This window comes from Schistocerca nitens, chromosome 3, assembly GCF_023898315.1.
Source record: "Schistocerca nitens isolate TAMUIC-IGC-003100 chromosome 3, iqSchNite1.1, whole genome shotgun sequence".
Classification (NCBI taxonomy): domain Eukaryota; kingdom Metazoa; phylum Arthropoda; class Insecta; order Orthoptera; family Acrididae; genus Schistocerca; species Schistocerca nitens.
In genome coordinates, this window is record NC_064616.1 from 208,326,389 (window position 1) to 208,341,354 (window position 14,966).

Sequence of the window (14,966 nt, forward strand, 5' to 3'; positions counted from 1 at the left end):
TGGTTGACGAGGAGGCTGTGGGTCCCATAGATCAGTGTGTGCATTGCTGTTTTAATGCAACAATTGTAGTGCAGGTGGTTTTGAGCTCATGTTTAAGTGACTAAAGTCATAGGCACAATCAGTGGTTTTCTTCACACGCATCCAGGAGCTGTAATTGATCTGTAGTCACCTTGTCCAGTGCAGTGAAGGTTTGTTGCATTAGGTGGCACTGATATGGGGGCTGAACTGGTGGACTGCTGGTGGTACGTCCCCATGTTGTACGTGCGGCCCCTATTACAGCGTGTGTGTGTTGTGGTGGTACAATGCAGACTGATGCTAGTCAGGGGAACGTAAGTGTCACAAGAAGTCCACCCCGAGAATTGTTTGTGTGACATTTGCTATGTAGAAAGTCCATGTGCGTTGTACTCTGTTGGTAAAAGTCAGTGTTCTGGTCACGATGTCACATACTCATATAGGAACGTTGTTGGTGGCTAGGAGGTGCAGAGGTTCTGAGGTGGATTGTGCCAAGGTGACGTGCCACAGGAATATCCTGTGTCAATCAGAAAGTGGATGTTGTCTACGACGTCTGTGAAGAAAATGCATCCACCTCTTGTTGGGGTGATCGTGACCAGAAGGCAACTTGTAGCATGGAGGGTGAGTGCACCTATTCCTGCCCACTGGCGACATTTGGGTGCTGGCACAGAGATTGGCATTTTTGTGCCTTATCACCTAATGTTTGGTGGTACCTGCTTGCAGCATCAGCACTGTCCGATCCAGACGTGGTTGTTCATCATTACAGCTGGTTCAGACATTGTGTTATAGTGGGTTGTGGTGAACTGATGTTGTAGTGTGGCATGTTGTCATGGGTCAGACCGTCTGGACGGTGGTTGTCCCGACATGCAAGGACATATATTCTGTCGACCAGTGTAAGTCTGTCTTCTGCTGGTGACTGCGTATGGACTATCAGTCCTTTCTGGACCACAGTTGGCAACTTTGCAAGCCAGATAGTCCACAACATGCGATCGTTGATGACTTCTGGATCAGTCAAGTGCCAAAGAGGTAGGTGGTGTACTGCTTAGCATGCTGGACTCACATTTGGGAGGATGGTGGTTCAAATCAGTCCAGCCATCCTGATTTAGGTTTTCTGTGATTTCCCTACATCACTTCAGGCAAATGCCAGGATGCAGGATGGATGCAGGATGGTTCCTTTGAAAGGGCATGGCCGACTTCCTTCCTCATCCTTTCCTGATCCAGTGGGGTCATTAACATTGCTGTTTGTCCCACTCCCCCAAATCAATCAACCATCTAACCAAACAGTCAAGTGCCAGAGGTGGTGCCACTTCTATGACAGAGTGCCTTCATCAAAGCATGCTCCGTACAGCACTTTATGTCATTGTTGCTCCAGTGGGTGTGCGAGTCTTCTCAGAATCGCTCATGTCACTGTCTCATATTTATTGGAGGGCAGCGGTAACAGGATGATGTCACTTGCTGGTTCGGTGTGCTTGCCTAAGTGATATAGTAGAGTGACGAATTGTTCTGAATTGTCTGTAATGTCTCAGAGTGCAAAAAGGCATTCAGCTGTAGCAAACCATAACATCGCATCACTCATTTGGTAGTTGGGGGAGCTTAATGTTCAGCCCGGTGAGGGGGCATGGCATGCTGACAGCTGACGTGCACAGTACATGTTGTAGTATGTAGTTGCTGTGCTGTCTGCTGAACGACAACTGTGGTGACGATGCCAACATGGCACAGTGATTGTTTGCCAGCAGCTATTCATTTGTCTTGATATGGAATGCTGCCTGAGGTGAGTCCATAGAAGCTCGAATTCTGAGATAATCATCACGATTAACAGGTGAAATTATGCCGTTGAGGTCGGCACTAGTGGTAGTGACTCTCAGAAGGAGGCCAGTTGACAACGTGTTGTGTGACCTGCACTGGTAACATGGTGGGTGGTTGAGGAAAAGTTTCTCACATTTTCTATACAGGAAGGGCACCACATTGATGCATGTGTGGAGCACTGATGTAGTGTTCTTGTTGTTGGACCTGTAGAGTAATTATTGTTGCAAGTTGTCATTGTCAACACACTAGATATGCTAGTAATTTAAGGTTGATCAAAAGTTTTCACTCTGTTCACTATGCACAGCACTTACACCGGTTACGTCAAATATTAGGCGAGATGATGTTTTGGTAAGCATGGAGCGGACATGGGTGATCATGATCACAAATGCAAATCATGTATTCACGACTTGGTGTCACCAATGTGGTGAGTTTTCACAGTCTAGGTGATACAACAGTGCATTATTACCAACAGTACAGTGTTCTGTACACACCGTTTTGTTTCCATTTAGTATTATACATAGTGTCTGTTCAATATGAAAGCAAAGAGGATACTAACTATGGGTCAGAAGAGAGTCTATACACTGTCAATCAACAGTATTATTGTTCAGAGTCCCTACAAGGAGTTTTAGCTGTTGATTGGATTTGTGGTATCATCCAGATGGTCTATAAACAATTAGTGTAGAATGGTGCCATGCAAGTACGTATGGCAGTGCCACAGATTTTTTTTTTAACAGTTGGCCTTCAAACTTAAAATAATAGTGGGTCATGATGTGGATGGGTTGGAGGATTAGGAAAGAAGTGGTGAGTTTGATACCAGGAGGACACTGGGTAAGGCTCCATGGCCATGGGCATGCAAGATGTTGCAGTGCACAAGGTGGTGTATCGACAGTGACCAAAATTAAGTCTGGTGGTAGTGTAAATGAACAATGGAGAGATGGTGAAGAAAGTGAACAGTGTCTTCAATTTAGAATGAGAGGTTACAGGTAATAGTTTGGAGGTGTTGGTCATCAAAGGCTGTTGGAAATCATACCGGACTTCTGGCATAGGATAATGGTTGTCAAGTTTGTATACAGAGATGGTGTGAAACTGGCAGAGACCCTCAGTCACTATGATTCGTGACCACAGTGGCACAGCCTCTGTTCGTGTAAAGGATGATAAGGTCTGGATTGATTCTCAGGTTGTAGATAGCTGTGTCTTAGATGGGAGTGATGTTGGACTCACTGGGGAGGGATTGAGGAAAGGAAGGTGAGGCCAGGTTAGAAGTGAGGAATTCATCAAAGATTACTGGGGGAAGGGGAGGAGGATCACACATTGAGGAAGATTGGAACTGTTTTCAACATGGTGCTATTTGGGGTTTTTAATGGCTATAGACAGTGGTGTACCTGGCAAAGAAACATTTCCACTGCAGAGAATAATTAAAGGAAAGAATGTTTACACATTAATTTGTGATGTGAATGTAAAATGATTCAGTCCACATTATTACAATTTATCACACAACATGATCCATGGAACAGGAAACTAACAAAATAACTAACAAACCAACTAAATATACAAGTGCAGCACGTTTGAACTCATGTTTTGGGCTAAAAGTGAGGCCATTAGAGAGTAATGAGATGTCTGCTGGTGTCTGAGTTTTGGCAGAAAAGTTGACAACAGTACTACTGGGTATTCAGGAGCAGTGTGTTTCACCTTGACTGGAGGACTGCTTGGGGATGTGGAAGGCAGAGTAAGTTAGCACGGCATGGTGCAGTAGCTATGAAAGATTTTTAGGCAATTGGATCAGAGTGGTAGGCTCTTTCTTGGCTATAGGTAATCCCAAGTGGGCATATGACAGAAATGGCTGAGACAGTTTCCTGAGATAGTGCTGTGACTGATGTTCAAACTGTTGAAGAGGAATAGTTTCAGTTGCAGTGATTGCATTCAAGAAGTTGTGGTCACAGTGTAAAAAGATTTTGCAAAAGAAGTAGAGAATGTCAACTATTGTTTGAGCTTGATTGTATGATTATGAAATACCAGACTGGTGAGGCTAGGGACTGATGGAAATGGAAAACGTGAAGGTTATTGCACTAGGTTTGGCATGCAAATTTTTATAGTAAGCCCCATAGGTGGGATACCATACTCCGGACAAGATTTCAGTAGTAGGAAGCGTGACTGAAGTTTTTCCAGGGGAAAGGAGGGTTTTTGGATTTCCTGATGCAGAACAAGAAGGGATTCAGGGTTGGCTGAAATTACTGTTCAGTATTCTATGTGGGCATCACAAGTAACAAACTGTCTACTCAAACTAATGGCCACCACAAAAACTGTGGAAAACCAAAAACTTGACCATCAAGTTGCTAAACATGCTGCACACCACAACACAAATGACTTCAATAGCTGCTTCAATACACAGGCCATTTTGATACTCCCTTCCAGCACAAGTTTTTCTGAAATAAAAAGGTTGCAATTGTCTCCCAACATATCCTGCACTCTCTTAATCCCCCTAAACTATGAAAACTAACAGAAAAAGCTAAATAAGTGACTCGGTAGCCTCCGGGTGCCTCACCAATGGAAGCTGGCAGCTGAGTGAGGCATGATGGCATTCTTTTATATGACTGGAGAGATCAGACTTATATCTAGTACCAATGAAAATTCTTACAATGCCACTTCAAAATGACATATCATATTAATTAATCATATCAATCAGTAGAGTCATATCTGAATGTATTTGCTTTGTTTTGTAAGGGACTGATATATGTACCACTTAAACAATTAAAACAAATATAGCAGACATGGAAACTATGGAGGTCTCAAAATGACTGACAGAGAAAAATGATCAAATTGTTGTAGGAGGCCTAATGTATTGCTTATCTAAATTTAAGCAAACAACCTGTTTCTAAAAATGACACCATTTGGTTGGAGCAAGTCAGTAGTAAAGAGGAAGCAAGCATATTTAAAGTGGTGAGGTGTAACCCATTTTTGTAGTATATCATACCATGTGACAGGCAACAGAATTTATTTTCACAAAGACAGCAGTCTAGTTTAATTTAAACATTTTTCAATGTGTCGCAGTTCAACTTGGACTCAGAGCAGCACATATGGACTATCATTCATACAAGGCAATCTGAAGAGTAACTCCTACACCAGGAAAATTTTAGAGCCACAGGTACAGCTCATTCATTAGTCAACCTCACATGTCAAATTTGAAAACAACAGTGCCTGTCCAAGGTTCAACGATTTTGAGAAAGCTTTCTACTTAGTTTCAACAAAATCTGTATCTACAGCCCTTGGAAAACAAGTAATTTCACATTTATAAACTAGGAAAAACAAGAATGTGTTTATATTAATGGTGCATACCTAACCCATCTTCATTTTGAAACTTCCTGGCAGATTAAAACTGTGTATGAAACTGGGACGCGAACCTGGAACGTTTCCCTTACAGGGGCAAATGCTCTACTGACTAAGCTATCCAGGCACGGCTCATGACCTCCCACATAGTTTTACTTCTGCCATACATCTCTCCTACTTTCCAAATTCCACAAAGGTTCTCATGTAATGTTATGAGACTAACACTTCTGGAAGAAAGGATGTTGGAGAGAAATTGCTTAGCCACAGTCAAAGGGACTGTTTCTAGATTGAATTTTCTCACTGCAGTGGAGTTCACAATTACTCAAAATGTCACAGCAAATTAAGGCTGTGTGCCTCTTGTGCAAATAAACTTAAGCAATTAATAGAAAAACTCAATACATCAAGTTTAGAAATACACCTGAAAATCAATTACAATAAGCTAAGACTAAAAAAGAATATGTAAACAACACAGAGCAACAGGAATTGGTATAAATTAACAACAAAAACATAAAACCAGTTGCTGAGATTTCATATTTAGTGCAACTGAAAACAGAGGATAGTTGGATAGCAGAAAAAATAAATATAAGGATCTTGTACTGCACTTCTAGTATATCTACTAAATAGTGTCTTCAAAATGAAGATGCCAATGTGTCTGAAACAGAAAGTTAACTACTGCTATTACCAGTTTTCACTTATGGCAGTGAGACATTGACATTAGGTATGAATTCCATTGAAAAATTGAGGGCTGCTCAGAAAACAGTGTAGATACATATGTTCAAAATTAATGATAAAGGGAGGAGGACATACAAATGTAGCAGGAAATAAACTGGAGTGCAAGATTAAATTATGGCTGTAATAAACATTAAATAATTTTTTATTCTTCTGATCAGAATATGCAACCATAATGTCTCAAAAGATTATTTCAGTTTTATTTATAAACATCTAAACATGTATTGCTAATATACAAAAAATTTAAATTGTATCTCAGTTATTTAAAAGGACTTCGTGTCACTTGATGTTAACATTTGAATAATTGTAGCATCACTGATTAGGATGACATCTTTGATGAAGAGATATAGTGTAAGTTAGTCAGAGAGATAAAGAGCCCTGAACATACCCAGATTGGCTATAGACATATGACTCAAAAGAATCAAATCTAGATCTATGTAAAAGCCTTGGGACAAGATTTGTCTGAGTCAGTTGTGAAATTTATTTCTGAGGCCAAAATTAACGTCTGTAACCAACAGCAAATATATCAATGCAAATAAATCAATGTAAAATACAAAAAATTGAAGTAATTAATTTAAAAAAAAATTCAAAAGTCATCAGTTTCCCTTACAGGATGCAGAAATTATGAGCAACTTGAGATCAGAATGGAAACTACAATCAACCTACAAGGAATTGAACAAAATTATAACTAAAGCAAAACATTGTACTTCTCTTTTGCTAATAACCTTCATATTACATGCTGCACATACATTGAACATTGGATATGGCATAAAATCAGATTTACTGAACCAGTAGTATGCAAGAAGAGAAAAGTTCAATATGCACACAAGAGACAGCAAATGACAAGAAGAAGTACATTTTGTATTTGTTGGGGTCAGAACTACCTACTTCTGCCATATAAGTGCTGGTATACAAACTTACCTGGCTAATAACAGTCTCTCCAAATTCTGATGTATCAAAATTCCATTCTGTGCATGGCCTCGTTGTGAGACCTGGTCGCCTTAGCTCATCAAGGATCTCCTGTGCTGAAAGATTGTAGTTTACATCCCATATGTGGCATGAGTCAAATGTTCCCTGAAACACAGGTGCAAAGACATTATGTAAAGTCTTAATAATTAAGGATACAGCACTTGCAACTAACAGTTCATAAGAGCCCTATACATGCCCAGATTGGCTATAGACATATAACTCAAAAGGATCAAATCTAGATCTATGTAAAAGCCTTGGGACAAAATTTTCATTTTGTCAAACAGTATTTTATGTTTGTTTGTGAGGCTGTGCTCAGCAACTGTCTCCTGTTTCAGACTGCTCGGAGCCACACTAAATCTATCAGCAGTCGCCATTTTTCTTCTATTCATGGCGATGTATTCCAACAGACTTAATTATCTTCACAGCATTTGCTACAAATCAGCACCATGTTTGAAACTGGTCATCTCTGTAATGAGCAGAGCCCGAATTTCCATGCATATTCATGTGTTAACCATTTTCGGGAATAAATGCATATGTCGAAGGATTTTTTATTTGATACCTTGTATTTAGAAATTTATAAGGGGTACAGATAATTTTCCTGGTTTCGATGGAGATGTTGCAATTACTTGCATAGCCATAACAGGTACTATCTTTCCCCATGTGAATTGTGACAAAATTGAAGATGATGTAAAATTTATGGTAATTTGGTTGATCTAATTATTATTTTAGAACTGAAAAATCTTGGCATTTTTTGGAGTGCTTCGTATCATAGAATTGTGTGTAAAATACAACACAATACGACTAAATCATTTTCTTCCCATGTCTGTGTTAAGATGTTAGTCGACAAAGCAAAAGTGTTTCCTTGTCACCCACAAAGTAAAGTGCCCGAGGGAAGTACAATACGCACATTTTTAGTTAGTCTCCCAGTGACACGTCAGAACATTTTGTATCGATAAACCTCTTTTTCCCATTGGCGCCATCGTAAAAATCTTTCTGTTGTGGCACTAAAAGACGCGACGGAAGTGGAGCTGTCTCATAGTGTATTGTCTGACGTTGACAATTAAAACAATAAAGAAATGAGCGATTAATTACTAGTGGTAATAATTGACGTTATATAAAATTCTCAGACACGATCTGAAATTCTCAATAGGTTTTTGAAATATTGTTTTTCTGTGCTAATTGATTAATGGCTGGCTCTGAGCACTATGGGACTTAACATCTGAAGTCATCAGTCTCCTAGAACTTAGAACTACTTAAACCTAACTAATCTAAGGACATCACACACATCCATGCCCGAGGCAGGATTCGAACCTGCGAACGTAGCGGTCGCGCGGTTCCAGACTGAAGCGCATAGAACCGCTCGGCCACACCAGCCGGCTAATTGATTAGTGCTAACAAGGGGAGGCCGCCAATTGTGAAATTCAGATTCGATTCATACTGCGCATAATAAAAACTCATGGCCAGAGGTGTAATGTGGCAAAGCACCAAGATGCACTTCTCAGCCGTTGTCGAGAAAATCGACAGTTAAAAGAAACCGCTGCCGTGAAATACTCTCTACGAATAATAACTTTCAACAGCGTCGTGGCGCAGCGGTAAGCGCTCGGGTTCGTAATCCGAAGGTCGCCGGATCGACTCTCGCGCCATGCATTTTTTTTTTGTTATTAGTTTTTTGTAATTCATATATATAAACTATTAATGAATTGCTTATGCTTGTTGGTGGAGGCGGATCGCTCCCCAATTGTACCGCCTCCATTTTTCCGTTTATTTAACAGGGTGTACCAAAGCTCTCACGTCCGCACCGATTTTCGACGATGTTATAAGTTGCGCTACGGACCGCACCTACCTTCTTTCGAAGTTAGCAGGCAACTACGCTATTATGCGGCGGCTCGTTTCGGCCCATTCAACATCTGTCCTTCAAGTGTAACGAGCGAGTAACGGAGTTTATATTTCATACCTGCCACAGCAAATTTGTGTTCGTGGGGTCTCTATTCTAATTCGAACGTTTGACTTACGCTATACGTATTCGTTTCGGAATATCGTTTCTACGTCTTCCGTTAACTATACGTGGTTAACATTATAAGGACAATTAATAACATTTATGATATACAACTTTGTTTGCGGAAAACATAATGATGTTCGAAGTCGCCAGTTTTTCCACGACAAACGACTTTCAACAACTTATTATATGCATAATTGTTGCAACAGATTGCCGGGAAATATATATATATATATATATATATATATATATATATATATATATATGTGTGTGTGTGTGTGTGTGTGTGTGTGTGTGTGTGTGTATACACACATTTGAATTACAAAAAACAAATACTAAAAAAAAAAAACGGTTGCATGGCGCGAGATTCGATCCGGCGACTTTCGGATTACGAACCCGAGCGCTTACCGCTGCGCCACGACGCTGTAGAAAATTAATAATCGTAGAGTATTTCACCGCAGCGGTTTCTTTTAACTGTCGATTTTCTTGACAACGGCTGAGAAGTGTATCTTGGTGCTTTGCCACATTACACCTCTGGCCATGAGCTTTTATTATGCGCAGTATGAATCGAATCTGAATTTCACAATTGGCGGCCTCCCCTTGTAAGACACCTTTAAAACAGTTTCATTTTCCTTGATTTATGTGTGCAACGCAGTTGAAGATGAACATCTATCCGTATAATGCGCAATCTCGAATCTATGTTTCTTCCGTATCAAATTTATAACATTGTAGCTTTTTAGTACGCCGTGCGCTAACTCGTCAGTTGCCAACCCCGAACCCGAGACAGATAAACATTCCCCCCTCACACGTCACCCCACAGCGCAGCGACACTGCTACTCTCTCGCTCTCGACCACATGCACGCCCTTCAGATAAAACACTTAACTTCCGATGAAACTTCCTAGCAGATTAAAACTGTGTACCGTACCGAGACTCGAACTCGGGACCTTTGCCTTTCGCGGGCAAGTACTCTATCATCTTTTTCCTTTCTTATTTAACCTCATTTTGTTCGTTTTCGTTCGTTGTATCGGCTCGGGGTATCGTCGCAAGACACCCGTTCCAGTTCGTCGTTGATCCATTAACTCAGTTCTTTTATTACAGAGGGCAGCGAACCCTCTGACCTAACACGCTGAGTTACCGTGCCGCCTACGATCTGAGCTATCCAAGCACGACTCACGACCCGTCCTCACAGCTTCAGTTCTACCAGTACCTCGTCTCCTACCTGCCAAACTTCACAGAAGTTCTTCTGCGAACCTTGCAGAACTAGTACTCCTGGAAGAAAGGATATTGCGGAGAGATGGCTTAGCCACAGCCTGGGGGATGTTTCCAGAATGAGATTTTCACTCTGCAGTGGCGTGTGCTCTGATATCAAACTTCCTGGCAGATTAAAACTGTGTGCCGGACCGCTGCAGAGTGAAAATCTCATTCTAGAAACATCCCACAGGCTGTAGCTAAGCCATGTCTCCGCAGTATCCTTTCTTCCAGGAGTGCTAGTTCTGCAAGGTTCGCAGAAGAGCTTCTGTGAATTTTGGAAGGTAGGAGAAGAGGTACTGGCAGAATTGAAGCTATGGGGATGGGTTGTGAGTCGTGCTTGGATAGCTCAGATGGTAGAGCACTTGCCCGCGAAAGGCAAAAGTCCGGAGTTCGAGTCTCGGTCCGGCACACAGTTCTAACCTGCCAGGAAGTTTCATATCAGCGCACACTCCGCTGCAGAGTGAAAATCTCATTCTACTAACTTCAGATGTTTGTACTGTACCAAATACTCCACCGCTCATAGTCCAATGAACGCATGAACATCAGTACAAATTTCTGTGAAGTATACTCATCACACATACCAGTATTACAAGATGAGACCTTGTCACTAAATGAAGTGAGGAAACAATTTTTAAGAACGGACATTGTTGTTGTGATTGTTAAAATGTCGTGTGACTAGGGCATTCCGTCAGGTACACCGTTCGCCGGGTGCAAGTCTTTCGATTTGACGCCACTTCGGCGACTTGCGCGCCGATGGGGATAAAATGAATGGGGGCGATATTGGACGACCGAATTACGTCCAGTCGCAACTATTCGCGCGGCTACGGATAATAAGAGCAAAAAAAGAAAAAAGTTCATAAAATTTATAATATAAATGTTTTGTTGTAGACATATATGATCTGCAGACACATTTGGTAGTAAAAGAAAATAAGCCAATGCGATAGCATATTTTTGCAAAGATTTTCAGTTCTTGGGTGAATGGAAGAAAGTGCACAGCGTAAATCACTAGCAATACTCAGTTTGCTTTTGGATTTCGTTTTCATTGCTACAACTGCTGAAAATGCCCCCTCGCACAAATAAGTGCTTGAAAATTGTAAGTACAGTTGTAGTGCTTGCTGTGCTATGCTGGATAAACTTTCTGATATTTTACCCAGATAATGACTTATCCATCTTCTCAAAGTCATATTTGGCTGCAGAATCGTTTTTAATTTTCAAAGCTTGTTCTTGCAGTGTTCCCGACAGCACATCTATGTCAAGATGAAAAGGATCTGTGGCCAATCTGTAAATATTATTCTCACACGAGCTAGCGAAGTAGCGTTTGAATTCGTCGGGTAGACGCTCCAAATAATTCGATGTTTTATTCGTGATATGAGTTTGCTTAAAGACTTCCATAAAGAGTGTTTCTTCCAGAATTCCAAATAATGTTTTGGAAACAGGCTACGATTTTATGTCTCCAAAGTTGCAACTTAGCAATATACGCTGTAATGGCATCCGGATGATAAATTATTTTCGAATCTCCACCTTACGATTTTAGATTCAGTGAATTCAATTAATCGAAAATATCTCACAGATAAGCCAACAAAGTTTGAACCTTGGCTTTTGGAGTTCCCATATTCAATTCAGTTTTGTTCTGAATTTCCAAAAACAGAATCACTTCATCGCTAAGTTCCAATAATCTAGCTAACGTGTTTCCTTTTGAGAGCCAGCGTACTTCCACATGAAATAACACTTCTTTTTATGTTCTGTTCGCAAACTTTCACAAAAGGCCGTGAAAAGACGGGTGTTTGACGCACTCGTTTTAACGTGATTCATAATTTGGTACATAGTTTTTAGACATTGTTGAGTTCATTTGGAAGTGTCTTAGCTGCCAAGGCTTGACGGTGTATGACACAGTGAATTGAAATAACATTGGGATTCTCTTCTCTGACCATCTACACGAATCCTGAGCGAGATCCAAGCATTGACGGAGCGCCGTCTGTGCATTCGCCGATCAGCTTTTGTCACAACAATTCGTATTTGCAAAAGAATTCACATATCGCGGTCATAACATGGATCGCTTTTGAAGTAGTCTTTAGGTCTGTAGAAAACAGCATCTCGTTTTTAGTTGTTTCCTTTTGCATGTATCGAACGAAAACTAACAGTTGACAACAATTTGCAACATCTGTACTCTCGTCTAACAGTATTGCGAAAAATTCTGATTCTTTCATGACCTGCACTACCATATTTGTTATGTCTTAGGCCGTATCATCAATCCGACGTTTCACAGTCAGAAAGCGGTATTTGTGATAGATTTTGTTTGCTTTCTGTTCCAAGGACAATGTCAGCTGCTTTCAACAAAGAGGGTCTGACAAGTGTTTCTCCGACACTATGACTTTTATTAGCCTTTACGGTGAGTAGCGATAACTCATAGGAAACTAGCATCGATTTTTCAGAAGACTGAGCAGGACCTAGTACTGTCCAAGACATAGGTTTCAATCTCGCACATTTTGCAGCAAAAAGCTCCATCGGCTTACCTTTTCAAGCGCTATTTTTAGTCCACAAATGCTGTTCGAGACAACAAGGTCATTGCTGAGTACTCCATGACAAAAAACGCATTGCAGCTAGTCGACACCAATGGTTTGTACAGCAACAAAACCGTATCACTGTATCTGCGTTTCGTGTACAAAATCTTGACGAAGTAAAATACTAACTGAACGAAGTCCAACTAAGACTCGAGCGCTAACGCTGCTTAGAAACAAAGCCACTACTGGCAACAACTATTATATCGATGAAGCTGTGAGAAATCCTATACACAGGACAGTTGGCACGGAGTATTCCGCATCGGACCGACGTGCGACGATCGGCCAAGTTTTCGCACGTCTGTTGTACGCTACGAATTCCGGCAGTCGGACTGGCTACGGTCAGTTACTGCGATTACATTCAGGCTGATGATCTAAGACGAAAATGAATCTCAGAGTACACAGGAGGTAGTGTGTTCGCAGAAGACAGTTCGTCGCAGGTACTAACACCTTTGAGTTGATTAAATAGCTACTTTTTTAATGAAAAATGAAATGATAGTGTGGCATTGTTGGCGTGGACTCCCCAAACGGGAAAGTTCGGCCGCCAGGTGCAAATCTTACGACAGTCGACGACACATTGGGCGACTTTGCGTTCGCTTCAGCGATGACGTGAAAGGATGATGAGGACAACACAACAACCAGCCCACGAGCGAACAAAACCCCATGCCGGCCGGGAATCGAACCCAGGCCCCCTGCATGGCACGCAAACACATTGCCGCTCAGCTAAACAGGCGGATAACTTTTTTAAGTTTTGAAAACCAATGGTCTAGGCCATTCCAATGAAACATCGAGAACCATGTCTTTAAGCCGTTAGAAAAGCAGATGAGGTATGTAAAATATTGATGCTCTGGTAGGTGAAAATACAGATCATGGGAAATTTATGGTCCGAGCTACCAACTGCGTGTACTATGGAATGTTCCCAAGTAACACTACATCTAATGTAAAATTCAACAAATATAACAGAGTTTATAACTACAAAGATATTTTAACAGTGATTCAGTTTTCAAGTACCGGTAGCATCTAACAGTGAATGACGTAGTATAGTTAGGTGTTACATCAATAGAATACCCTAAAACCTCAATTCAGTATAGTATAATGTTGATAAGTCTCCTTTACAGTAAATCACTCATGTAACTTGTATGTTACAAGACAGTAAACTTCAGATTGTGATTCAAATGTGTTTCATATGTGTGATACTAAGCCGGCCGAGGTGGCCGAGCGGTTCTAGGCGCTACAGTTTGGAACCGCGCGACCGCTTCGGTCGCAGGTTCGAATCCTGCCTCGGGCATGTATGTGTGTGATGTCCTTAGGTTAGTTAGGTTTAAGTAGTTCTAAGTTCTAGGGGACTGATGACCTCAGAAGTTAAGTCCTATAGTGCTCAGAGCCATTTGAACCATTTTTGTGATACTAAGTCATTGTGTACATCTATCTCGTTTCTGTTAAATGCATTTATTCCTCTTTGGAAAGCTCGCCATGACAGTCTGAATACACAAAATGCATTGTTGCAACATTTGCCTAACTAGAGTGATGTGCAAGTGAAAGGTAGTTCTGCACACACAAAGAGATTACTTTGCTCTCTGTCTCTATCCTGCTATTGTCTACCATGTTATACCCGACATCAAAACATCATAAATAATAACAATAATAATAAACATCTATTTCGCTTCAAATAACACCTCCACTTTATCATGTTTTCTTTTTTTTCTTTTCAGGAAAACCTTACCCAACAGCTCTTGGACATGTAATACTAACACATTATCCTCTTTCTGAACGCCACAATTCACTCATTATACAGGGCTGCTGATTCAATTATTCCATTAACAAATGGAAAGTTCCTGCACACGAAATGGATTCCAAGCACAGCAGTCATGGTCGTGATGTCAGCTGATAGTGGGTATAGAGAGTCATTACGAAATACTCTGTGCATAGGGTGTGCAGTGATTGGAAGTAAGAAGTGAAATAAAAGTCTAGCGCTATCCTTTTATATTATTAAATACAATGTGTACTGTACATAAAGTGTGGGAAAACTTTCAATTATGTATTGCACAAGAACTAAACATTGTATAGATGTCATACATATTGCATTTCGAAGAGAAACTCTGAAAGTTTTTTTACAAACACTCGATATGCGAACCATGTGTGACCCGGCAGACGTCAATACGGTAATCGAATTCTTGCCATACCCGTCGTCGACTGTGGCTGCCGCTTCCCGAATTCTCTCCCGGAGCTCTGCTACTCGTACATCACGTGGTAGAAGCGGTACATACACCAGATCTTTAATGTTTTTCGAAAGAAAAAAGTCACACGGAATGAGATTTAG

General features: G+C 40.9%; 1 protein-coding gene across 3 annotated transcripts in view; it reads right to left on the minus strand.

The window, feature by feature from the left end:
• The window catches only part of LOC126248160 (organic cation transporter protein), a 518,934-nt gene that overhangs the window by 54,725 nt on the left and 449,243 nt on the right, over positions 1 to 14,966 (minus strand). For all 3 annotated transcript variants that reach the window (XM_049948906.1, XM_049948908.1, XM_049948907.1), the window contains exon 3: positions 6,793 to 6,945. In XM_049948906.1, the coding sequence (XP_049804863.1) occupies positions 6,793 to 6,945 (153 nt within the window). The remainder of the gene's footprint in view (positions 1 to 6,792; positions 6,946 to 14,966) is intronic.